This window comes from Bos indicus x Bos taurus, chromosome 13, assembly GCF_003369695.1.
Source record: "Bos indicus x Bos taurus breed Angus x Brahman F1 hybrid chromosome 13, Bos_hybrid_MaternalHap_v2.0, whole genome shotgun sequence".
In the NCBI taxonomy this organism is placed as follows: domain Eukaryota; kingdom Metazoa; phylum Chordata; class Mammalia; order Artiodactyla; family Bovidae; genus Bos; species Bos indicus x Bos taurus.
Genome location: NC_040088.1, coordinates 23,403,871 through 23,431,453, shown reverse-complemented (window position 1 = coordinate 23,431,453; position 27,583 = coordinate 23,403,871). Strand labels below are relative to the sequence as shown.

The window sequence follows — 27,583 nt, the reverse complement described above, 5'->3', positions numbered from 1 at the left end:
TTCCTGTAACACGTGTAGTGTCCTGGATTTATGGTTTACTTTGGAAGCCAAGAATTTGATAATATGACTTGTCTTTGTTGTATCAAGGGCCTCTGAATTTATATTTCTACTCTCCATGTACAGCATTCAACCTACCAGAATTTCTTCCTGGAATATATGTAACTGGGCCTGCTCACTGCCCCATAACATCTGGCTTCCAGAGCAAGAGACACTACTGGGGTCTGGCGGGGCTGATACCTCTCACTGCAGCAGAACCAGTGCTCCCCAGCTCAGCGCCTGCCCTGATACGGGAAAAGAGGTGGGACTGAAAGAGACTGGCCTTGGTGATATCAAGTCAAACATGGCATTCAACTGCCTTTTGGACTAGGACATCAATATCAGACCTCCCAAAGAGCTACAACTGGAAAGTAGCCAAAGTACATGGTTGTGTAGTTTAACTGGCTTGGATGAAAAAAATCTAAGAGCTAAGAGGGGACTGTGGCAACCCACTCCAGTATTCTTGCCTGGGGTATCCCATGGACAGAGGGGCCCAGCAGGCTACAGTCCACGGGGTAGCAGAGTCAGACATGACTTTACAACTAAACAACAAGAGGGAGCTGAGAATTGCCCAAGGTCATGGTAAGTCAGGTGCAGAGCTGGGTTTGGCATTCAGAGCTCCTGGTTGCCTGTGTTATGGCTAAAGATGCCCACCCCACAAAGTAAAGATAGCTGTCCCCTTAGGCAAAATCCTGGGGCTGGAAGTATTCTTTAATGGCCGTGAGTGCATCCCAGTATCCCTGGGCTAAAATGTGTCTCAAAAAGATCATTTCAGGCATTTTTCTCTTTTGTCATAATCCTTAGATTCCTACAACAGAACACAAAATCCTCGAATTCAAGCCTGTGGCCATCTCTATTCCCTGGCCACCTAAACGACCTGACAGAGCTATAAAGCTCTTACGAGGTGTGGTGCTGACTTCAAGAAAGAAATCCAAACTCAATACTGAATTTTTGATTGAAAATGCATTGTTCTTCTAATCAAGTTTTATGTACACAGTTTTCCTGAACCAGAGAATATAGAACCAAAGAGAAAAGGAGACAATTTAGCTTTCTATTTAACTGTCAACATAGTAAATGATCAAGTACACAATTTCAGGACCTTCCTCTCTCTCTTATCACCCCTAGAAGGGTGGGAAGCAGGAGGCGGCTGCTTCAGACAAACATTCTCTGAACTTTGCAAACACCGCTGGTCTCAGCTGAGTCTGTGGGCCCCACGCTGGAAAACTAAAACCTCTCTTGAATAAACTAATAGGAAAGATACTCCTCCAAAAGGCTTCTACTCTGAATGAAAGTAAACGCAGAAGTGAGAGGACGACAAGCACAACCTGAGCCCCAGAAGCATTTAAGGGCAGAGAGAAGCAAAAATACACCACGCTTTAGTGCACAACACAAACACTCATCCCCCAGGGGCACATGCTTGACCTAGCACTGGAGTGGACAGACAGACAGTGGGTAATGCTTTCCAATTCCCCATATGCACTCTCCTGGGGCCTCCCCCAAGAGGTCTGGAGCCAGCAACTTTTTCTGTTTTGCATGAACTCAACATGTGGCATGGTAAACAGAGTGCACCTCTGAGATTCAGTCAGGGATCTTTTTTTTAAACCAAATCATGTTCTTTCTTAAAACTTGGAAGCCTGGAGTACAGACAGGGGAAAGCTGGCGGTTAGGAGCAGGCAATGATCCACACAGACTGAGGTCTCTAAGCTGTCAAAGAGTCTCCAACAGAGTTGCTGGCAGGATTTGCGCAGGAAGAGGTCGAGGTCAGTGCTCACAGGAAGCTGATGTGTACAATGACCCTGCGGGGGAGAGCCACAGGGAAGGGGCAGGGAAGATGGGAGAATGCTACAGCAAAGAATCAAGTGAGGCAGGCTGGCACCACCAGTCCTGGGGCTCTGTGGGGACTGGCAACAAGGCCCCCAGCTGTAAGAGGCAGAGTCTGAGAATGGGAGAGCAGGAGGGGCTGCTTCTGTAGGGACAGCTATGGTGAAGGACAGTTTAATTGGCCTTCACACCCAGGATGCATGTGTGTACATGTTGGGGAGGTGGTTGTTGGCCCGGAGCCTGAGGTCAAGATGACAACGGTGAGTGGGCAGCACGGGGCCCTGCAGTGTAGAGTGAAGGGTGTCGAGCCCTCTGCTCTTGACTGGAGCTGAGTCCAAGCGCTCCCCTATACTGGTGTCCCTCTATACGGTGCTTGGATCCAGGTGAACGCTCCAGTACATTAGGAGGGTGGTACTGAATACAGCCCTCACCCCGGGTAGGTGAGGAGTGCTCAAGGGAGCTTATTACCCCCGTCTCGGTGCCAGAGGGCAAAATCCCAGCCTGGGAGAACGCCAGCCGGTGCTGGAGCGAGTTTCTGACCATGGGTTTTCAAATCACGTTGTGCCAGCTAGAATGCAACAGTAGAGCACCTCCCTGAGCCGCAGAGTACAGGTACCAAAACTGTCATGAGCCTCAAGGCCCGGACCTGGGAAGGGGGAAGGTCGGGCACTCTGGACCAGGCCTCTGGGATCTGGATTCGGGCAGAAGACGCCTCCCGCCTCCACAATGGTCCCACGCCACCCTGGCTCCGTGGCGTACCTGGTCGCCGGCACCCAAGCCGTAGTAGCCGTGCGTGACCACCTCCCAGTGCAGGAAGCAGACAAGCGCGTCCTGCGCGCAGGTGATGGCCGGCGCCGCCGACGCGAACAGTACCTCCAAGCCAGCCATGGGCGACCCTGGCTTCTGCGGGCGGAGGAAGGGAGGAAGAAAGTGCGGTGAGCCGACAGGGCCCTCACAACACTGCTGACTCCTCTCCGCTACTCCGCAGGTAGTGGGCTAATGTCAACCTGCGCGACCAAAATGGAGACGCCCAGAGGCGGGGGTGTGGCCACCGGAAGTAACTTCCAACTCCCGCGCTACCGCGCGAGAGCGCCCGGCTGGAAACAGAAGGAAGACTCTTAAAGGTTCCGTCAGGCAGAGCATGGGCAGGGCAGGACCCCTGGGAGCGAGGTCCTTCGAAGTTGGGATCTTCATCTTCTTTGTAGGTGGTAGATGTGCTACACGTAGGTTGTGGCATCGTTGAAGAGAGGCTACCTTTGTTTTGAGTCACAGACTTCTGCAAAATAGGGTGGGCGTATGCTGGTAGGAGAAGAGATTACGAAATAAGATTAAAACATTTTCGTAGTAATAGTCGGCACTTAATGCAGTGCTTCGGAGAAGGCAATGGCACCCCACTCCAGTATTCCTGCCTGGAAAATCCCGTGGACGGAGGAGCCGGGTAGGCTGCAGTCCATGGGGTCGCTACGAGTCGGATACGACTGAACGATTTCACTTTCACTTTTCACTTTCATGCATTGGAGAAGGCAATGGTAACCCACTCCAGTGTTCTTGCCTGGAGAATCCCAGGGACGGGGGAGCCTGGTGGGCTGCCGTCTATGGGGTGACACAGAGTCGAACACGACTGAAGTGACTTAGCAGCAGCAGCAGCAGCAATGCAGTGCTTGCTCCATGGAACGTTATTGTAAATGTTTTACTTGTATTAATTTATTTAACCCTCAAGACTGAACCCTATAAAGTTGGTATTTGATAGCTCTATTTTGCAGATGGGTAAACAGACACACAGGGCTTCCCAGGTGGCTCAGTGGTAAAGAATCTGCCTACCAAGCAGGAGAGGCGGGTTCTATCCCTCGGTCCGGAATATTCCCTGGAGAAGGAAATGGTAACCCACTCCAGTATTCTTGCCTGGGAAATCCCATGGACACAGGTGTCTGGTAGGCTACAGTCCATGGGATCGCAAAAGAGTAGAACACTTTTAGTGTTCTACACAACGATTTAGTGACTGCACAACGCAACAAACACACACAGAAGAGTGTATTTGACCAAGATGAGTGAACAATAGAGATGGTACTGCAATCTAGCAGTCTGGCTCATTGGATAACATTTATTAAATGTTTATTGTGTGCTGGATCCTGGGTGAAAAACTTCGTATCATTCTATCAAATGTTTTATGAAGTATGTTCCATTATCATTCCCATTTTGCAAATTTTGCTCAGATGGAAAAGAATCTGCCTGCAATGCGGGAGGCCTGGGTTCCATCCCTGGGTTGGGAAGGTCCCCTGGAGAAGGGAATGGCAACCCACTCCAGTGTTCCTGCCTGAAAAATCCCATGGACAGAGGAGTCTGGCGAGCTATAGTCCACTGGGGTCTCAAAGAGTTGAACACAACTGAGAGACTAACACTTTCATTTTTCACTTGGAAAATGGAAGCTGCTTCTCCCAAGAAGACACAACTGCTGAATGCAGAGCTGATCTACTTCCAAATGTCAGTCATTTATTTGACTGTCTTCTTCCTGATTTGTACCACTTACTGTTTTTACTCAAATAAATTTAGTTTTCTGGTCCCAGTCAGCACCCTCCTGCAAGCCACCATCATCCCCCACTTGAATGTCTGCACCAACCACTAAATTGCCTTACTCCATCTCTGACTCCTAAAAGTCTGTTCTACACTCTGCCACTAGAGATCCTGTTAGAATACACACCAGATCACATCCCTCTGCTTGAAACCTCCCGGGATTCCCATCACTCAAAAGAAAAGTAAGTCCTTCCCCTGGGTCTGCAGGAACCATCATCTGATATGCTTTCCCCACCCTCACCTCTCTCTTAGACATTAACTCCTTCAACTCCCCTCTCATCCTCTGCACTCCTGACTGTAGTAACCTTGACTTCCCTCGCCTTTCACACCCACATCTGATCCAACTTTACCCTCAGAATGTGTTCTGTATCTAATCCCTTCCTCTCACCCCCACTGCCTCCCCCTGGACCGCTCTTTCCACAAAGACCTGCATGGTTTATGCCTTCATTTTAGGTGACTCCTTCCCTCACCTCCTCTCAGCCTCAGCAGAGGGCTTCCCTGACATCCCAGCTAAATAATATCCTATCTTAACCCCTTTATTGTTCAGTCATTCAGTCATATCTGACTCTTTGCGACCCTATGGACTGCAGCACCCCAGGCTTCCCTGTCCATCACCATCTCTTGGAGCTTGCTGAAACTCATGTCCATTAAGTTGGTGATGCCATCAAACCATCTCGTCCTCTGTTGTCCCCTTCTGCTCCTGCCTTCTATCTTTTCCAGCATCAAAGTCTTTTCCAGTGAGTCAGCTCTTCGCATCAGGTAGCCAAAATACTGGAGCTTCAGCATCAGTTCTTCCAATGAATATTCAGGGTTGATTTCCTTTAGAATTGACTAGTTTGATCTCCTTGCAGTCCAAGGGACACTTAAGTCTTCTTCAATACCACAGTTGGAAAGCATCGATTTTTCGGCACTCAGCCATCTTTATGGTCCAACTCTCACATCCATTCATGACTACTGGAAAAACCATGGCTTTGACTATACAGACCTTTGTCCGTAAAGTAATGTCTCTGCTTTTTAATATGCTTTTCAATATGTCTAGCTTTGTCATAGCTTTATTTAATCCCTTACCTTGCTGTCTTTCCTGCAAAGCTTTAATCATAACCTGACACTATGCTAAATATTTATTTGCTTAATAATTTGATGACTGGCTTACCACTAAACTGTGACAAGGGAGAAGGGACCATGTCTGTCTAGTGCACAGGTGTAATTTAATGCTTCCCTGGTTCAATATATACTTATTGTAATGAATGAATGAATGGTGAATGAATGAAATATTGGCCTGGGCTTAGCCCAGTGGGGCCAATTTCACCCTTTTGAAATCCACTACCCATTTTGTTAGCTGGCCCAGTACTTCTCCAAATTTTGTGTTCTTGGGGTTCCCCTGGGATGCCCAGGTTCTTGAATCCCATTTGCAGAGATTCTGGTTGAGCATGTCTGAGGCAGAGTGCAGGTAGGTCAAACACATGTTCAGATCAGATCAGTTGCTCAGTCGTGTCCGACTCTTTGCAACCCCATGAATCGCAGCACGCCAGGCCTACCTGTCCATCACCAATTCCCAGAGTTCACTGAGACTCACGTCCATCGAGTCAGTGATGCCATCCAGCCATCTCATCCTCTGTCGTCCCCTTCTCCTCTTGCCCCCAATCCCTCCCAGCATCAGAGTCTTTTCCAATGAGTCAACTCTTCGCATGAGGTGGCCAAAGTACTGGAGTTTCAGCTTTAGCACCATTCCTTCCAAAGAAATCCCAGGGCTGATCTCCTTTAGAATGGACTGGTTGGATCTCCTTGCAGTCCAAGGGACTCTCAAGAGTCTTCTCCAACACCGCAGTTCAAAAGCATCAATTCTTCGCCTCTCAGCCTTCTTCACAGTCCAACTCTCATATCCATACATGACCACAGGAAAAACCATAGCCTTGACTAGACGAACCTTTGTTGGCAAAGTAATGTCTCTGCTTTTCAATATGCTATCTATGTTGGTCATAACTTTCCTTCCAAGGAGTAAGCGTCTTTTAATTTCATGGCTGCAATCACCACCTGCAGTGATTTTGGAGCCCAGAAAAATTAAGTCTGACACTGTTTCCACTGTTTCCCCATCTATTTCCCATGAAGTGATGGGACCAGATGCCATAATCTTCGTTTTCTGAATGTTGAGCTTTAAGCCAACTTTTTCACTCTCCACTTTCACTTTCATCAAGAGGCTTTTGAGTTCCTCTTCACTTTCTGCCATAAGGGTGGTGTCATCTGCATATCTGAGGTTATTGATATTTCTCCCGGCAATCTTGATTCCAGCTTGTGTTTCTTCCAGTCCAGCGTTTCTCATGATGTACTCTGCATAGAAGTTAAATAAACAGGGTGACAATATACAGCCTTGATGTACTCCTTTTCCTATTTGGAACCAATCTGTTGTTCCATGTCCAGTTCTCACTGTTGCTTCCTGACCTGCGTACAAATTTCTCAAGAGGCAGGTTGGGTGGTGCTAAAGCTGATGACCATGGAACTCCTGACGTGTATTGGCAGTGCTGCCAGTGACATAAAGCTACTTGCCCTTTGCACTGAGAAATGTTGCACTTGCAAGCTTCCTACTTTTGCTTACTGTATCCCTTCTGCAGTGTCCTTCCCCATTATTGAAAATTCTCACCTATTCATTCATTCACTAATTTACAAAACCTCAGTAGGCTGGATCACCACGAATATTGATGCAAGCTGTGCACTGCACAAAAGTAGCAGCCCCGTTCCTAAGTGTCTACTATGAGTCAGGCCCAGATAACCAAGCCTTAGTTCCTGCCTTTATGGAGCTCACTGTCTAGTGGTTAAAAAATGACAGAGATAACCCAGTGTGAAAACTGCCATGGCAGAGGGGCACCTGGAGGACTGTACCAGGCAGCTGGTACTGTGTGATTGGCGGGTCACTGTTGCATGAGTAAGACCTTCCCCCATCTCCTCTGCTCACAGTCAATTACTCTCTGTTAGTGCAGGTAGCCTCAGTGGGGTGCCAAAGGGTGGGCATGGACAGTGAAATCTATCATGTTCAGTGGGGAAGAGAATTTTATCACTGAAGTTGGTTAGAATGACTGGTTCATGGTGATAAGAAAAGTAGACTGGTTGTTGGTCCATTATATTACTGCTTGTAAGTGTTTTAAAGGCAAAGTCCCCACCACCTCCACCATTGCCTGAACCTGGGTAGATGGCTCCCCTTGGTTTGGCGGTTGCTTTGCATACAATTGGTTACAGCTCACAGAATTTTGTTTCCTTGTGATACATCATCCCTGTTAGCTTGGGTTCCCACAGAAGCCAGCCTGAGATGAGGATTTTAGTGGTTTACTGGGGGGCTGATTCCAGGAAATAGCAGTAAGGGAGTAGAGAAGTGAGACAGGTAATGGAAGGGAGCCAATGTATGTTATGTGCTCATGCCAGGATGCTACCTGTGGGCACCTGAAGCTCAGTCCTGCCAGGCAACTCTGGGAAGCAGTGTAGGACATGTCTCAGAGTTGTTTCAGTTGAAGACGAGGCAACCGGGGTGTTTTGTTCACTCACTCCGATCTGCCACAGTTCAAGGTCTGTGGGCCAGCAGCCAGCATGGAGTAGGCACTAGCATCTGGGTATTGAAAGAATGAAGTGAGTTCTATCTCTTGCACTAGGCTGGGAATCCCTTGAGACCAGGATTGTCTTCCATTCACACTGGATCCTGGGGTCCTCCAGGGTCCTCCATGAATGGGAGCAAATGGGGGAATCCTCTGGGGCTGAAGGTTGTCTGTGCCATGCCCTCAGTCCATCTAGCATTCTGTGGACTTACCGCCGTCAACAAGAGTCTCAGTTGTCTCTGTGAGGCTGGTAGAAGGTGCCTCCCTGGCTGGGGCCCAGCGGCCTGGGCTGTTCAGAGTCCATGCCAGAGATCAGGGCCCAGGGTGGTGGAAGAACATGGCAAGTTGTTGCACCCACCAGTTCTTGGTTGCCAAGTGACAGCAATATGCATATTCCAAGTTCCTTGGAAACGATCTCCCTGGAAACTGTGAAAAAGTGAGCTGAGAAGCAGGATCCAGATGAACAGTTAGGTGGAATCATTCACCACTGGAATCCTGCCCCTTTAGCCTAACATCAGGTCAACCACTACACCTCCTCCAGGAAGCCCTCCATGATTGATACTATTCAGTAGTATCTGAACTTCCCATTTGCCTTGTCAATGGGGTGCCCAGCATATTTGACACCTAGAGGGGATAATTTTTTAAGAATATATATATATATTATATAATTTTAATATAACTGTTAGTTTTTTGAAAGTTTTTTATTGTGGTAAAATATATATAACAAAATTTAGTTATCTTAATGATTTAGAAGTATATGGTTCAGGGGTATTAAATACATACATACGGTTGTGCAATCACCAACATTCATCTTCAGAACTCATTTCATTTTGCACAACTTAAAACTTTGTACCAATTAAACATGAACTCCCCATCTTCCCCTCTTCCCAGTCCCTGGCAATCACCATTCTACTTTCTGTCTCTAGGGATTTGACTACTCTAGATACCTCATTTAAGTGGAATCATATAGTATTGTCTTTTTATAACTGGCTTATTTCACAGCTAAAGGTCTTCAAGATTGATCCGTATTGTAGCATGTGTCAGAATGTCCTTCCTTTTAAAGGCTGAATAAAATTCCATATATATATATGTATATATCTATTAATATGTCACATATATGGATTCCCAGGTTACTTAGTGGTAAAGAATCTGCCTGCCAAGTAGGAGATGCGAATTCAATCCCTGGGTTGGGGAAATCCCCTGGAGAAATAAATGGCAACCTGCTCTAGTATTCCTGCCTGGAAAATCCCATGGACAGAGGAGCCTGGCAGCCTACAGTCTGTGGGGTTGCAAAGAGTCGGATACAACTTAGCAACTAAACAACAACAAATGACAGATATATATCTATATATCTGTTCACATATCTATCTATCTATACAATGGAATGTCTATATCTATTACATTGTGCTTATCCACTCCTCTGTTGGTGGACACTGGGGTTGCTTCCACCTTTTGGCTATTATGAACCATGCTTCTATGAACATGTGTGTACAAATATTTCTTCAAGACCTTGATTTCAGTTGTTTTGAATATATACCCAGAAGTAGAATTCTTGAATCAACGGTAATTTTATTTCTAATTTTATGAGGAATCACCATACTGTTTTCCACTGGGGCTGTAACATTTTACATTTCCACCAACAGTACACAACAGTTCACATTTCTCCACATTTTGACCAACATTTGTTATTTTCTGTTTTGTTTTTGATAGTGGCCATGCTAATGGGTATGAACTGATATCTCTTTATGGTTTTGATTTGCATTTCCCTAATGATTAGTGATGTTGAGCATCAATTCATGTGCTTATAGGCCATTTGTATATCTGCTTTGAAAAACTGTCTGTGCAAGTCTTTTGCCCATTTTTGAATTAGGTTGTTTTGGGATAGATTTTATTGTTTAGCGCAGTTTCAGATTCACATCAGAAATTGAAAGGAAGTTATAGAAATTTCCTATATACTCTCTCCCTCAACACATGCACGGCCCTTCCCTTTATCAATATCCCCCAAAGAATGGTACATTTTTTACAGTTGGTGAACTTACATTGACACATCATTATCACCACAGTTCTTAGTTTACATCAGGGTTCATTCTTGGTGTTGTACATTCTGTAGGTTTGAACAAATGTATAATGACATATTTCTGCCATCATGGATTCGTACAGAGTAATTTCACTGCCTTAAAAATCCTTTTCCCTCCACCTATTTATCCCTTCCTCCCTCTTAATCCTTGGTAACCACCATTATTTTTACTTCTTCATAGTTTGCCTTTTCCAAAATATTACACATACAGCATGTAGTCTTTTCAGACTGGTTTCTTTCACTTAGTAGTACACATTTACAGTTCTTCCATGTATTTTCATGGCTTGATAGCTTGGTATTTTTTTTTTTTTTTGGTTTGTTTTTTTGCTTGTCTGTTTTTGTTCTCAGCATTGCATTACATCCCACTCCTAGAGGGGTAAATGGCAACCCACTCCAGTATTATTGCTGGGAAAATCCTATGGACAGAGGAGCCTGGTGGGCAAAGTCTGTAGGGTTGCAAAGAGTCAGACGTGACTGAGCAACTGAGCACACATATATAACATTTCACTACCCGGATGTTTACCCATTTACTTACTGAAGGACATCTTGGTTGTTTCCGACTTTAAGCAAATGTAAGTAAAGCTGCTATCAACATACATGTGCAGGCATTTGTGTGACTGTAAGTCTTCAGCTTCTTTGGGTAAATACCATGGACCATAATTCCTGGATTGCATGATAAGAGTGTGTTCAGTTTTGTAAGAAGCTGCCAAACTGTCTTCCAAAATAGCTGTAGCATTTTGCATCCCCACCAGCAATGAGTTCGTGTTGCTTCATCTCACCAGCATTTACTTTGTCAGTGTTTGGAATTTTGGCCATTCTAATAGGTGTGTGGTGATAGCTCATTGTTTTCATTTGCATTTCCCAGATCACGTATGATGTGTAGTATCTTTCCATATGCCTACTTGCCATTTGTATATCTTCTATGATGAGGTGTCTGTTCAGGTCTTTGGCCCAATTTTTAATTACATTGGTTGTTTTCTTATTGTTGAATAACTCATTGTTGTTAAGAATTCTGTTTATTTTGGATTAAAGTTCTTTATCAGATATGACTTTTGCAAACTTTTTCCCAGTTTGTGGCTTGTCATTTTATTCTCTTGACTGTGTGTTTAGCAGAGCAGACTTCTAAAATTTTAATGAAGTTCAGCTTATTGGTTCTTTCTTTCATGAAAATGCCTTTGGTGTTGTATCTAAAAAGTCATCACCAGACCCTAGATTATCTATATAACGTCTCCTACATTGTCTTCTAGAAGTTTTATAGTTTTGCATTTTATGTTTAGGTCTGTGATTCCTTTTGAGTTAATTTTTGTGAAGGATGTAAGGCCTGTGTCCAGATAATTTTGTTGGTTTGCATGTGTGTATCTATCTGTTTCAGCACTGTTTGTTAAAAAGACTATCATTCTTCCATTATATCACCTTTACTCCTTTGTGAAAGAGCAGTTGACCGTATCTATTTGGGTTCATTTCTAGGCTCTCTGCTATGTTCCATTGATCTCTTTGTCAGTTCTTTCACCAGTACCACATTGTCCTGATTACCGTAGCTTTATGGTAAGTCTTGAAGTCAAACTGATCTCCTTCAATATAGTGTTCACTATTCTGGGTTTTTTGCCTCTCTACATAAACTTTGGAATAAGTTGATATCCACAAAATAACTTGTGGTTTTGATGGGGACTGCATTGAATCCATAGATCAAGTTTGAAAGACCTGACATCTTAATACTATTGAGTCTTCCTAATCTGTGAGTATGGAATATCTTGCTATTTAGTTCTTTGATTTCTTTCATCAGAGTTGTTTGTAGTTTCCCTCACATAGATCTTGAATTGAGATTTTGTGTCTGTGGTATGTGTGTGTGTGTTTGTGTGTGTCTGGTAGAGTTTTAAAAGTTCTTTATGTATTCTGGGTATTAATCCCTTATCAGATATATAGTTTGCAAATATTTTTCTCTCATTCTGTGGGTTGCTTTTTACTCTGTTGATCGAGTTTTAGGGTGTACAAAAGTTTTAAATTTTCATGAACCCCAATTTGTTTATTTATTTTTTGTCCTTGCCTGTGCTTTTGGTCGGAGAAGGCGATGGCACCCCACTCCAGTACTCTTGCCTGGAAAATCCCATGGATGGAGGACCCTGGTAGGCTGCAGTCCATGGGGTTGCGAAGAGTCGGACATGACTGAGCGACTTCCCTTTCACTTTTCACTTTCATGCACTGGAGGAGGAAATGGCAACCCACTCCAGTGTTCTTGCCTGGAGAATCCCAGGGACAGGGGAGCCTGGTGGGCTGCTGTCTATGGGGTCGCACAGAGTCGGACATGACTGAAGCGACTTAGCAGTGCTTTTGGTATCAGATCCAGGAAATCACTGCCAAATTTAATATCATGTAGCTTTTACCCTGTTTTATTCTAAGAGTTTTATAGTTTTAGATATCACATTTAGGGATTTGGTCCATTTTGAGTTAAGTTTGGTGTTTGGTGTGAGATAGGGATTCATCTTCATTCTGCATATGGATGTCCAGTTTTCCTAGCAGCATCATTTGTTGTAAAGAGTGTCCTTTCCCTGTGAATGGTCTTGGCACCCTTGTCAAAAATCATTTAACTATATATGCAAGGGTTAATTTCTGGGCTCTTATTTCTGTTCCATTGGTCTATGTGTCTGTCCTTTATACCAGTACTACACTCTTTTGATTACTGTAGTAGCTTTGTAGTAATTTTTGAAATCAGAAGTGTGAGTTCTGCAGTGATGCATTAAAGTAATAATCACTTGAGATAACCAGTTAAAATTACTTTCATGATTCATTCTATTTTTCATGAAAGTATAACTTGTATCTAACAGGTCTTCTCTGGTAGCTCAGTGGTAAAGAATCTACCTGCAATGCAAGAGATGTGGGTTTGATCCTTGGGTTGGGAAGATCCCCTGGAGAAGGAAATGGCCTCCCACTCCAGTATTTTTGCCTGGAAAATGCCATGGACAGAAGAACCTGGTGGCTACAGTCAATGGGGTTGCAAAAGAGTGGGACACACTTAGCAACTAAGCAACAATAACAACAAAACTTACCATAGTACAAATCCTTCTTTTTAGTGTATAGTTCTATGTTTTGACAAAGTATACAATCCTGTAACCACCACATGGTCTAGATATTTCTAGAAAGCAGAGATTTTTTTAAAAAAACATCTTTATGGAAGTATAATTTGCATACAATAAAATTACCAATTCAATTGTACACTTCAATAGGTTTTGAAAAATGTGTAAACCAGTATAACCACCATGATAGTCAAGATATAGTGCATTCATGTTACTTAAAAAGTTTGCTCATGCCCCTCTGCAATTGATCTCTCCAACCTCTTGCTCATTTGACTACTGATCTGTTTTCTATCTCTACAGATTAATTTGGCCCCTCTTAAAATTTCATCAAAAAGAATGTCAGTTAGGGGTCCTGGGAAGCAGATCTCAGGATGGAGTTAGCAGTGCTAGAGATTTATTGCAGAGAAGGCTTATGAAAGAGAAAGGGGAGAAAAAGCAGGAGTAGCTGAGAAGGATTTTCATTCCATGATGCAGGTCTGACACCTGTGAAAGAAGAGGGGGAAGAAATGAAAATTGTGCAGGAGAAGCCTCAGGTTTGGGTGCAGTTCTGAGTAAATCTCAGCCGGCTCAGAACAAAGATTCCCATAGAGTCCCACATCGGGCAGAAACAGTCAAGCACCTCTTTGCACTCCCTCAGTGACCTGTCACTTCGAGAACTGCCATGAAGAGTGTGGCCTCAGCATTATCCCAAAGGTGCTACAGCTATGGGCTGTTGGAGAGCTTCACTCTTCACAGGTGATTGGCAGTTTCTTTCTTGAAGAGAGACTGGCACCTTTCCAAGGCTGACACATAAAACATACACTCTTTTTTGCCTGGTTTTTATCTGTCATCGTACCGTCTGAGGTTCATCTGTGTTGCTGTGTATGTCAGTTCCTTCCTTTTTATTTCTGAATAATATTCTGCTCTATGGCTGTACCACAGTTTATCTTACTGATGGACATTTGGGTTCGGGGTAATTGTGAATAATGCTGCTATTAATGTTCATGTACTTGGGGAAACTCCAGGAGATAGTAAGGGACAGGGAGGCCTGGTGCCCTGCAGTCCATGGGGTCAGAAAGAGTCAGACACAACTCAGTGACTGAACAGCAACAACAACACAGGTCTTGGTGTGGACATATGTTTTCATTAGTCTTGGGTGCATTGCTAGAGTGGGATTGCTGGGTCATATGGAAACTGCCAAATGGATTTCCAAGGTAGCTGTGCTATATCTGACTCCAAGGACCATGAATGAGAGCCCTAGTTACTCCACATCCAGCTGGAATGGATTTGATATGAAAAATTGGGGGCTTACAAAGCCGTTGGATGCATTGAAATGTAAAGATCAGGCTGGAGGTAGCTTTCAAAGTCTGTAAGTGGCAGAAAACGCAGGAAACCACTAGCAGTGATCGCAGCTGCCTCCTGTCCTGTTCAGAGAAAAGCCTGCAGAGGTATCTGCAAAATTGAGTCCTAAAACTCCTGATTCTGCTGCTGCTGTTGGAGAAGCAGTAATGTGCCTTTGCTGCCTCTCATTGTCTGAAGCTAACCTGGAACTCTGATGGCAAGACAGCACAGAATTTTTGTGTATGCATGTGTGTGTGTGAGTGTGTGTAGAACAGGAATGGTACTGAGGTTTAACAGATAAATTGGCCAATGAGTATTATTTCATTCTCATAGCTCTTTAAGGCAGACACTATTATGATCTTCATTTTTAAAAAGAAAAGTAAGGCTAAGCAGGGCTTCCCTGGTGGTTCAGTGGGTAAAGAATCCACCTGCAATGCAGTAGATGCAGGAGGAGCACACATTCAATCCCCAGTTTAGGAAGATCCCCTGGAGGAGGGCATGGCAACCCACTCCAGTATTCTTGCCTGGAGAATCTCATGGACAGAGGAGCTGGGCGGGCTATAGTCCATAGAGTCGAAAACAGACACAACTGAAGCAATTGAATACACACGTACAAGGCACAGCAAGTCTGTACAGTTGCTTCTAAGTGTGGACACAGTCAGGATTTGCACCAAAAGTTATGTCTGCATGCTAAGCCAGCACATGTCTGTGCCTGCGGATAGCATCACAAGGGCTTGCAAGCAAGTTTGTGTTCCAAGGTCTACACAGTAAAGTGTGAGAAAACTGTGACTAAGTTTTTCAGGCCTCAGCTGGAGGCAGGAAAGGCTGAGAATAGGGGAAAGGGGTTCAAACTGGGATCAGAGAAATGGCCTAGGCCCTCCAACCAAGGAACACATGGAGGGTCCATGCACAGACAAGGGAAGCCACAAGGGGGCGCCTGGGCCTACCCAAATGTCCACCGGAGACAGCCATGCAGAGTAAGGTATACATCTTCATCCTGATTTTTTCTACTTGTAGGTTCAGAGGAGCCCTAGATCCAAGACACCAAAGCAGGCTTTGTCTACAGTGTAGTCAGAGTTTTCTTGCATGGAAATACCTGCTTTTAGCTGTAGGCATTGCTGACCTCAGGGAGACATAGTCCTCAGGGATCCAAGTCCCGGGGGCACAGAGTCTGCTCTGCTGTTTCTGAAGCCATTCCCCACTTCTCTTAGCAGACATCTTCGCATTCATTTTTTCATAGATTTGGTCCTGATCCTTCCCCCTACCCACTACCCAACCATGTCCAGCTCCATCCCCAAAGTCCCATCAGGTACTTGCCCCACCTTGGTCAGGCAGGTGGAGATGGGTGACCAGCCTCACCCTGAAAGGCCAAAGCTTTTCTTGATATTTCTGTAGCTAGAACATCAGCTTTTGGAGCACAGGGATTTGTGTCTGTTTGATTCGCTGCTGTATCTCTACCTCCTAGAACAGTACCTTGCTTACATAGTAGATGCCCTACTTGTTGAATTGAATGAATTAATGAATACATAGAGTAGGGAAAAGTGTCCAGGTCTTGGAGTCAGGCAACTTGGTTTATATCTCAACCTCACTGCTCACTCTGTGCAATTTTGGGCAAATGACTTCTCAAATTGTCAGATAGTGGCTACAGTGGTCTCTCCCCAAGGATTGCTAGGAGGATTCCTGGAGATGATGTCACCAAAGCGCCTTCCACAGTGCCTGGCATGTGGCAGGGGCTCCTAAGTGACGGCTCATTATTTGAGATAATGAGGCCTTGGGAAATAGCATTGTTTATTAAGGATTTACCATGTGTCTGGCACTTGGCTTACATTATCTAATTATCTTAACTACTTCATGAGAGGTTAACTAGCTCAGAGAGAGGTTAAATAACTTGCCCAGGGTCACACACTGGTTGAGAAGGAAAACTTGGGCTTGAGTCTAGGTCTTGGAGACCTAGCATGAAGCCTGCAGCATGCAAAGTTGGACTTCCTGGGTTCCAGTCCAGGCTCAAGCACTTGCAAACTTTTGACCATGGGTGGTCTTCTCAGTGGGGAGATGTAGGAAGGGACAGAGTGGGCCAACACATAGGCCTGGACTGTTCTTCAGGGTCTGGAGGGGCCAACGGCACAGCCAGCTATAGTGCTGCAGCCTTGTTCCCTTGAGACTGAGTGACCTGCCACAGGCTCTGGGAGCTGCCCTGTTTCCACAGCACTGCCTGGCCCGTCACGTGCACCAGAACATTTCCAAATATATCTTTTAGACTCTACCTGGAGCTGGATTCACAGTCTAGTCAAGGAGGCAGGACACACAAACAACTCTAGAAGGAGAAATTGTTGGCCTTAGCCATGTGAAGTGAAAAGCGAAAGTGTTAGTCACTCAGTCATGTCCAACTCTTTGTGACCCCATGGACTGTAGCCTGCCAGGCTCCTCTGTCCGTAGGATTCTCCAGGCAAGAATACTGGAGTGGGTTGCCATTCCCTTCTCCAGGGGATCTTTCCAACCCAGGGATCAAACCTGGGTCTCCTGAGTTACAGGTAAATCCTCTACCGTCTCAGCCACCAGGGAAGCCCTTGGCTGTGTAACCTTGGCTAACTTGCTTTGCCTGTCTGAGCAGTAGTTTCCTCATTCATAAACTGCAAAGTGACAAGTAGCATCCTGTATGATGATTATCTAGAAAATACACTTGAAAGGGCTGAGTCTAGAGCACTGGAGATGAGCAAGGGAGAACAGGAGAGTTGATTTCCAGGACTATTCCATAAGGATCAGGCATTGACTTCTTAGGCCTTGTTAAAAGCTAACCTTCAGAAAAAGGTACAATCATGACTCTCATACATATCTAAAAATGACATGTTAAAAGTTTTATTTTACTTGTTAAACGATAAGAGAACTAGATGGATGTTTTAACTGGCACAAAGGATAAGTCAAAAAGCACACATTTATATGACGCAAAGGAATTGAATTATAAATGGAGGCAAAGTTACTTTTTCCACAAAGGGGAGGTAAGTCAGTTCTACCAGACAAGGCAGAGTTTGCCTATTTGTTAGTTACCTACACTTTGCAAAGGTGCAAATGACTCAATGACAGAATCAGACAGCAACGGTATGCTGTGGTTTCCTCTATAACCCATCTTGGCAGGAACAGTCCAGGCTTCTCATCCTGGAAAGTGCATCACATCTCAGCTTTTTGGGGTTTCAGTTACCTCATCTGTAAAATGGGTTACTAATTGTATTACATCCCAGGGTTATTGTGAAGTTGAAATGAGCTGGTGGAATAGAGCACTTAGAATGGAGCCTCACGTACAGCAAGCCTTCACCTCTTATTAGGGCTCCAGCTCCTTGGGGAGAATAGCTACGACAAACCTAGAGAGCATATTAAAAAGCAGAGACATCACTTTGCAACAAAGGTCCATATAGTCCAAGCTATGGTTTTACTAGTAGTCATGTATGGATGTGAGAGTTGGACTATAAAAAAGCCTGAGTGCTAAAGAATTGATGCTTTTGAACTGTGGTGCTGGAGAAGATTCTGGAGAGTCCCTTGGACAGCAAGGAGATCAAACCAGTCAATTGTAACAGAAATCAACCCTGAATATTCATTGGAAGGACTAGTGCTGAAGCTGAAGCTCCAATACTTTGTCCACCTGGTGTGAAGAACCAACTCACTGGAAAAGACTGATGCTGGGAAAGATTGAAGGCAGGAGAATGGGGCAACAGAGGATGAGATGGTAGGATGGCATCACTGACTCAATGGGCATGAGTTTGAGCAAACTCTGGGAGATAGTAAAGGACAGGGAAGCCTGACGTGCTGCAGTTCATGGGGTTGCAAAGAGTCAGACACGACTTAGTGACTGAACAGCAAGGGCTCCAGACTGTTCTTTGGGGGAGTTACCACCTGCCGAGGGACTGTTTGGGTCAAACCCCTGCTATTTGTTATGCTCCTCATTTCATCCTACTCACAACCCGATACAAGAGAAACCATTCTAACCTTTGATTAAGGAACCACAAAGGTGTTGGTACTTGCCCCAAATCACCCTGAAATTAAGCGAAGCCTGGGTTAAAACCCAGTTACTCTGGTCTTGCAAGCCCTGGGGTTTTGTTGAATGTCTATGTGACCCTGGGTGGGTCTCCTCCCCTTGCTGGCCTCACTCCGCCCATCTCTCCAGGACAGTTGCATCAGCTGACCTCTGAATGACATCTCACATTCCCTCCACTGTCTGGAGCACTCCACAGCCGCTGAGCTGGCCAGGCCAGAGCAAGTCTGGGAATGGCCTGGTGGGCAGGTGACGTGGGTGTGGCAGGTCAGAGACACTGGCTATCAGGGACATGGCAGGGATGAGGTCCAGCCTCCAGCCACAAACCTCAGCCTGTCCGGAAGCACTGTAGTTTCCACCTTGCTCACAAGGCCTGGTGGAAAGGGCTGGCCCAGCTTAACAAGGAAAAAGAAAAAACATTTCCCAATGGCTGGGTTAAACCCCAGGATGGCAAGGATGGGAAAGATGGGGCATAGGCCATTTTCTTCTGAATGAGGGTGTTCCCTTGGCCTTATCCAAGGCCCTGCAGCCATGCTGGACACAGCATCTTTGTGTGTGCGAAGATCTTAGAGCATCTTTGTGTCAACTGCAGCCACAAGGCAGGTTGTCCTGCTTTGGGTCATGGCTCCAGTTCATTGGACTCCATATCAAGTGCTTCGGTGGGGCTAGGGAGGGGCCCTTACCTTTGAAGAGTTCAGCTGTCAAGTCTTCATCAAAGGCTGTAATGCTTAGGAATGCTTAATTTGCAAAGGAAGGAAAACTCAAATTAGTTGAGACAAAAAAACCCCAAACAAAACAATTTATTGGCTTATGTAACAAAATCATCTGTCCCAAGAGGGGAAAAAATGAAATGGGGAGGGGGAAAGTTGGATAAGAGTGAGGCTGGCATATTTTAACTACAGAGGACAGGGAAAGGTCTCACTGACAAGGGATATTTGAGCACAGACCTGAAGAAGGTGAGAGAGTAGGCCAGGTGGATAGCTCAGACAGATGCAACAGCAAGTGCAAAGGCCCTGAGGTAATGTGCCTAACATGTGTGTTCAGAGCCCAGGAAGGGAGGGAGAGATGGGAGGTAAGGTCAGAGGCATCACCTAAAGCCAAATATTAGGAAGAGACTTTGAAATTTTTTAAACTAAATAAAAAGAGAGTTCTTTATTCCATGGCCTAACAGAAGAGTCTTCTCTGGCAGAGAAAGCTTTTTATGCAGTCACCTAAAGCCCCTTGGCAACTAGGCTGGGCCAGAGAAGTCTTGTGACAGCTGCGCACATTCTCTATAGCAGGAGCATCCAGGCTTGCCTCCCATCGAGGGCTCATAACTTCATCTGAGTGTCTAGTGGGCACCCCAGACTTGGGGAAAACCCCAAATCTTGAGAGAGAATAGAAGACAATCAGCCAACCATGTCATTTTGTATACAGGGAAACTGAGACACACAGAGAGCAACTGGTGCACCCAAGGTCACACAATGGAACAGAAGCAAAACTGGGACTTGAAATCAGCCTTCCTGACTCCATGTCTCAATCCTAACTCCTATCGTCTCAATCCTGGGGGGTACAAAATAGCCTTGTGAGCTTGTCAGCCCTAGAGTCAACCTCTGCATTCGACTCCTGGCTCTGCCAGTTGTCTGTGTGGCCTGGGGCCAGTGGCTTTACCTCTCTGTGCCTCAGATTTCTCATTTGTAAAATGGAGGTAATGGTAATAACAATACCTGTCTCTTAGGATTGGGGCAAAAGATAAGGCGGTATCTGCCAAAGGTTTGAGAAGTGAAAATGATGGAGTAAGGCTTCCAAAAATTCTTCTATAAAAGGAAGCCAAAAAATTGTCAAAATCAATGTTTTCCAGAATGCTTGAAACTAAATACCTGCAACAATCAAGAAATCATTTATTCCAAATAGGGCAAAATCTTATCAAAAACACTGATATTTGTGGCATTTTAACCTGCCCTATTCCCATTTTTCCACCCCCAACTCTGTGGTTGACTTAAAATCCAGCAGCCTAGCAGCCACCAGAGGGAAATGGCAACCCACTCCAGTGTTCTTGCCTGGAGAATCCCAGGGATGGCGGAGCCTGGTGGGCTGCCGTCTCTGGGGTTGCACAGAGTTGGACACGACTGAAGCCACTTAGCAGCAGCAATAGCAGCAGCCACCAGAGGGAACAGAGTAGACGGAATTTCTTTTCAAAGCCTCATTCCAGGCTATTGTCATTAGTTGGCCTGTCTGGTGTTTCCCTGGAAGACCCCACTTGCAAGACTGTTTTTATTTGAATTGACTAGGAGCTCACCCAACACAAAAAGTCTTTTCCTTGGAGGCATTTTTCAAAAATATTTAGAGGCTATTGTTTAACTCTGGGGCTGCCTGAGGTTATGGATAGCATTTGGGGAAAACAATCAGCTAACCAAAAGCCCTTAAAGGAAAAGCTGGAGAATGAAATGTCCACAGGGGCTATGAAAAGCTCTGATATATTCCAGGGAATCTGGACGGTCATGTGAACGTGAGGACTGTGTGTATGCCCAGAGCTGTGCAAATGCACAGGAAAAAAAAATCAGCTTTAAAAGGGACAACACGCACAAACAAACATTTCACAAGAGAACATTCAAGTGGTAAATAAGGCAAATGAAAAGATGCTCAAGCTCACTGATTATCAGAGAAGCAAAATTTTCAGCCTCAATGAGATACCTCTACACACTCACCAAGATGGTTAAAAAGGAAAGATCTGACACTGCCAAGTACAGACAAGGGTGTGGAACGACTGAAACTTTCACATATTGGTTTAAAATCAGTACAGCCACTTTTGAAAACTGACAGTGTCTCAGTTCAGTTCAGTTCAGTCGCTCAGTCGTGTCTGACTCTTTGTGACCCCATGAATCGCAGCACGCTAGGCCTCCCTGTCCATCACCAACTCCCGGAGTTCACTCAAACTCACGTCCATCGAGTTAGTGATGCCATCCAGCCATCTCATCCTCTGTCGTCCCCTTCTCCTCCTGCCCCCAATCCCTCCTAGTAAGCCAGATATATGCACATCTTATGGCCAGCAATTTCACTCTCAGGTTTATACCCTATAGAAATTAGTCCAAATGAGCACCAGAAAGTATACAAAAAGGGTTTGTATAATTATCTGTAATAGCCCCAAACTGGGAATGATTCAACGTCCGTGGTCAGTGGAATGAATATATAAATTGTGGTATGTTTTTAACTAGAAAGCTAAAGGGCTATAAAAATGAATAGTTTTTACTTTATGTGACAAGATGGATGAGTCTCACAACATAATTTTTAGTGAAAGAAGACAGACACAATAGATACGTACTGCATGATTCTGTGTATAAATATAAACCAGGCAAAGCAAATCCATGTTGTTTGAAGTTATGATGAAGGATACTGTTTGGAGCAGGGAAGGGAGAATGTCTGGGAGGGAACATGGGGATGACAGTTCGTTACATGGTACGTTCACTTTGTATGTGTCATACTGTATGTAAGTTATACTTGAATAAAAGGGCTTATTTTCAAAAGTGGGTAAATGATAGTACCTGATATTATGGGGAATGAATTATAACAATAACAATAAATTGGCCAAGACTATTGAACTCTGTTTCAGCCAGGCACTGAGGAAATGCCTGGCCAAAGTGTCTTAAGGATTAAAATGTTGAAACATTTCCAAGTACTTTTCCCCTTTCCCTTTTGTTGTACCGAAACTTCCCCACAGGCAGCCAGAGGCATTCATTTGCCTTCAGGGGTCAGAACTGTAATGGCAGAAGCTCAAGGGGAAATGTTGATGTTCAGCCTTGGACTCTCAAAATAGGAATTCTCTCCCTCTAAACAGGAATAGATTCCCTCTTAAGAAAGGAGAGTCTTGAAAGCCCGAGTTATTTAGAGAGAAACAAGTTGTTCTCAATTCCTAGGTTTCATCAATATGTGAAAAGCCTAACCTTGACCTGATGGGTAGGAAGATGGATCTTGACCATCTTAGATAAGTTGTTTAGGGATGACCCTTCTGCCTAGGAAGGAAGATCAGGGAAGAGAGAGAAGTCAGGGAGCAAGAAGTAGAGAGAGGTAGCAAGATTTCTGGGAGCTTCTTTTATTCACACCACACACGCACGCGCGCATACACACACACACACACACACACACACACACGCACACACACACACACACACACACACGATGCACTGCAAGGTGGGCTGCTGTCAAATGTCCAGAGCAGCAAAGAGATCAGTTAGAGAAAGCAAAGACTCCATCGTTGTGTGTATATGCTCCCTGTGGTAGTCTCACAACCTGCACACATGCTCTTGTTTTATCCTCATATCAAACTGATTGCTGCTGCTGCTGCTGCCACTAAGTCACTTCAGTCATGTCCGAATCTGTGCGACCCCATAGATGGCAGCCCACCAGGCTCCGCCGTCCCTGAGATTCTCCAGGCAAGAACACTGGAGCTCGTTGCCATTTCCTTCTCCAATGCATGAAAGTGAAAAGTGAAAGTGAAGTCGCTCAGTCATGTCCGACTCTTAGCGACCCCATGGACTGCAGCCTACCAGGCTCCTCCACCCATGGGATTTTCCAGGCAAGAGTACTGGAGTGGGGTGCCATTGCCTTCTCCAGTCAAACTGATTAGGTAGGCACTATTATCACATGTGGAAACTGAGATAGAAAGAGTGATGTGCTTGCTCAAGGCCATAACCTGACTGCAGAATGTTGTTCTTTGCTGTGATGCTGTGCTATTCCTACAGCACTGAAGGCAATATTATTGCTACTATCTTCCCAGTCCTTCTTCCCAAATAAATTACAGAGGTTGCTGCAATTAGAAATCAGGAGACTTGAAATCTAGAAAAGCGTAATTCAACCACTAGCTAACTATAAGCACTTGAGTGAAGGGACCACTGTATTGCTGATAGCCCAGCGCTTCCTGCCCGCTCTCCTGTCTGCTCCTTGCAGGGGTTCTTTGGAAAGGATGGGTTGGAAGGTGTCAGTACTGTCCTGCCTTGAAGAAAAGGAAACTGAGGGACTCAAACAGTTTGTCACAGGCTACTTAGCAGGTCAGTGAAAAGGTTTGCGATGTTGTCACTGCTCCTTCCTGGGCCTCAATGTCTCCGTCTCTAAAGAAAGGAGAGAAAGGCACTCAGATTGGATAATTTCAAAATTCTGACACGTGGCTTGAAGTTTCTGGAGTGCAAGAAAAAAGAGAAGGGATGGGGGCGAACAAGAGAGGACTGAAGGAAGACGAGATACAGAGTGTTAAAGGGGTGGCTTAGATTTCAGCTTTTATTTTTTTAGGTCATAACGAGCAAAGATTCAAACCAGATGTCCTGGTGACTCGCAGTAGCCGAGAATGGAGCTGTGCTGTGATAATACCACATTAGCTTGAAGCTATCTATCTATCAACAGCCCCAGTCAGAGCAAAGCAGTTGGCATTTGCAAGGACCATGTCCCCCACACTTGAGTTCCGTGTTTGGAAGAACCTCAGACCCCAAATGGGTTGTCTGAACTGTTCCAGGAAGAGCCTGTTCTTCAGAGGCTGTCCAGCCCCCATCTCCCATCACACCTCTAGGGAGAGCCTCACTCAGAGGGCAAGGCTGGGACCCTAGTCACTCACTTGGCAGCACATTTGAAGCCAGCCGGGAGGCAGGGGCAGCAGAGAGGAGCCAGGCTCCGCAGGGGCTGATGGAGCATGGCCCAACAGCCCACAGGATCACAGGCCACATTGTTATTACTTTTTAATTAAAATGGCGTCTTTCCCCCTTATTACAAAAGCCGTGTTTGTTTATTTTAGCAAAATTAGACAGGCCAGACCAGGAAAAGAGAAAAAAAAGAAAAACAACCTATGACCTAGAGAGAGCCATTGTTCATGCCCTGGTGTATTCAGGGGTCGCAAAATAAATGCACAGGGGGCCAGGCAGTTAATGTAAATGTGAATCATGTGGTATTAAAATGAATAGAGGTGTTTGAATCAAGTGGTATTAAAATCAGTATAAAGATATGAGGGTGAAATCAATTTATATGGGAATTAATATAAGAATTTCCCTGGCGGTCCAGTGGTTAAGATTCTATGCTCCCAAGGCAGTGCACATGCATTCAGTCCTTGATCAGGGAACTAAGATCCCACATACTGCACTGGTGGCCTAAAAACAGAACAGAAAATTCACATAAATACGTGAATTGTGATGTTAAGAATATCAGCAATGTTTGAATCTATGGAGTAATTGAGAGTATGTGGCCCGTCTGAGGACATTCAAAAGTCAAAGATTTTTAAATACTGACTGAGGCTTTGGGAGTCACCAGTTTAAAACTCCTGCTGTGTATCTTTCTAGATCTTCCTCTCTCTCAAATATATATATATATATAGATAGGAGGGAAGGGTCAAGGTGTCAGAGTTGTAGGATGTGGGGCTCACTTCCTCTTATGAATAAATATGTAGATTATGAAGATATACAATATATACACATACACACCTATGCACAAGAAACACACATACCTCCACATACATCTAGTAGAATTTCATGTGGATACTCACGGTAATATTCAGACAAAAGTGGAAATGATTGGGCTGAAGAATGATTGCGGACTAGTAATTCCACCCTTCTCCCCACCTTCTCACCCTAACGGAAGCCCCTAAATAATTCCGGGCAACACAGGAATCTGATTTGAAAACTATTCCTGTGGTTCCTAGTCTTCAGTATTTAGTGAACTAGTAAATCTCACCTTTGAAAAATTAGGGAAGCCTGATCTCAGGTTGCCAACACTCTTTCCATCAAATGCAGCAGGCGTGGCTGCTCTCAGCAGTCATTTCCTACCACCCAACCCCCCTTGTTTCTTGGTTTTCTTTAAGGGAGCTGTGTACCCTGTCCTGGCAGTTAATCATCATTAGTAAATCCAACATGGAATTCCATTTCCTTTTGCCAGATTCTTGATTTCCTAGACCCTTTTGCAACTCAGGGTGACCCTGGGACCTAATTTAGCCAATGAAACATAAGAGGAAGTCTGCTGGGGCTTCCCAGGTGATGCTAGTGGTGAAGAACCCACCTGCCAGTGCAGGAGATGTGGGAGATATGTGTTCATTCCCTGGGTTGGGAAGATTCCCTTGGAGGAGGGCATGGCAGCCCACTCCAGTATTCTTGCCTGGAGAATCCCATGGACAGAGGAGCCTTGCAGGCAGGAGAGGTAGGAGATATGTGTTCAAACCCTGAGTTGGGAAGATTCCCTTGGAGGAGGGCATGGCAGCCCACTCCAGTATTCTTGCCTGGAGAATCCCATGGACAGAGGAGCCTTGCAGGCAGGAGAGGTAGGAGATATGTGTTCAAACCCTGAGTTGGGAAGATTTCCTTGGAGGAGGGCATGGCAGCCCACTCCAGTATTCTTGCCTGGAGAATCCCATGGACAGAGGAGCCTTGTGGGCTATAGTCCATAGGGTCTCAAAGAACTGGACAGGACTAAAGCAACTTAGAACACACACGAATGCTGGAGACTTCTAGGAAAATTTTTGCTTTCGTGTAGAAGGGAAAATGTCACGACACCATCTCATACCCAACTCTTTCTACCTTTGAACATGAATACCTTGCCAAGAGTAGTGGCAGCCTTCTTGGAATCATGAGGGAAAGGGTAAGAGAATCACAGAGATCCCTACTTGCCCAGCGTTGGTAAGCACTTCCCCAGTGGTTGCTACTTTTATATTTCTTTCTCACATTGAAAAAAAAACACCTCTACATGTTTATGTCTCCGTTAATTGGATTTTTTTATTATGTGCAGCCTAGAAAGAAAAAAGTTAATATCCCTTCTCATCATTAAGCCAAAGAAGTAGAATGGAGATAATGTTACACACACAAAAAAAATGATGTTTAATGAACATCTTGTTGTTGTCTCTGTTTTTCTGATTTTGCCATAGACTAGTAACTACTTTTTCACAGAGCAGCCTTGGCCCATGGACAGATGTCTGGCAATTGTTGATCTTTACCACAGCAGCAAGTCGAATGACTAAAGAAGTATCCATCATCAGACTTCCAGTCATTAGGTGTACCACCCTCCTATTTTTGGATATTCAGTTCATTTCCAGTTATTTCCTATCTAAAGAGTGTTCCAATAAACATCCTTGAAGCTCAATCTTTGCCCTCACCTTTACTGATTTTCTTAGGATAAATCCCTAGAAGTAGAACTTCCAGGTTAAAGAATATGCATGTTTTAGGCTTTTGCTCATATTACCCAGCTGTCTTCAAGAAAGAAAACAACAAGTTTTACAGTTACCTCCCCACAGATGTTTCACAAAACTTGATAGAATGAGTCACCCCAAGATCTTCCTGAACTGCTCTTTGGGTCAAGGTGGTTTGAGTTAGCCACCTTCTGCCCCTACAACCTGTGCCACCTCCATCCCTCTTGAGATCAAAGTCACTTGCTTCTTTACAAGTTGCCACTGCCCATATTATATCCTCCCGAGTTCTCCCTCAGCTCCCCAGAGCTAGAGGAATAAAGGGAGGGCTCTGGTCAGTTTCAGACATGGGGCTGGGCCATCAGGGCCTGCGGGTACCTCCCCCCCAACCCCACCACTTACCTTTCTCTGGCACATCAGCATGCAGAGCTGTTTACTATTCTGCAACCACATTGTGAGGGGCTTCCCTGGTGGCTCAGCAGTAAAGAATCCACCTGCAAAGCAGGAGATGCAGGTTTGATCCCTGGGTTGGGAGGATCCCTCGGAGAAGAGAATGGCAACCCACTCCAGCCTTCTTGCCTGGGAAGCCTCAGAGGAGCCTGGCAGGCTACAGTCCAAGGGTCACAAGGGTCAGACATGATTTAGCAACTAAACCACCACAAAAAGTCACATTATGAACTATTGCACTTCTATGCTTTGCACATGACATCCCATCACTGGAAAAGCCTTTCTAGCTAACATGCTCTTCTGTCAAAATTCAGCTCAAACGTCCCTGCTATCAGGAAGCCTTCTTGACCTCCTCCTTCTGGACAAATGCCAGTGCTGGGACTCCCACACTGTAATGCTTTCTCCTGTAATGTCCTGGTAACACTCTGTAGCTACAGCTGGTCCCCCTAGCTACAGCATTTCCCCACCAGATGGTTAGGTCCCCAGAGGATGAGAAAGGGAGAACCCCTT

General features: G+C 45.0%; 1 protein-coding gene across 2 annotated transcripts in view; it reads right to left on the bottom strand.

Annotated features, from left to right (window-relative positions):
- The window catches only part of PSMF1 (proteasome inhibitor subunit 1), a 41,333-nt gene extending 38,408 nt beyond the window's left edge, over window positions 1-2,925 (bottom strand). The window contains exon 1 of one of the 2 annotated variants that reach the window (XM_027558930.1): window positions 2,617-2,925. In XM_027558930.1, the coding sequence (XP_027414731.1) occupies window positions 2,617-2,745 (129 nt within the window). In that variant the 5' untranslated portion in view covers window positions 2,746-2,925. The remainder of the gene's footprint in view (window positions 1-2,616) is intronic. The other variant, XM_027558932.1, reaches the window with a different exon arrangement.
- Window positions 2,926-27,583: the final 24,658 nt, after the last annotated feature.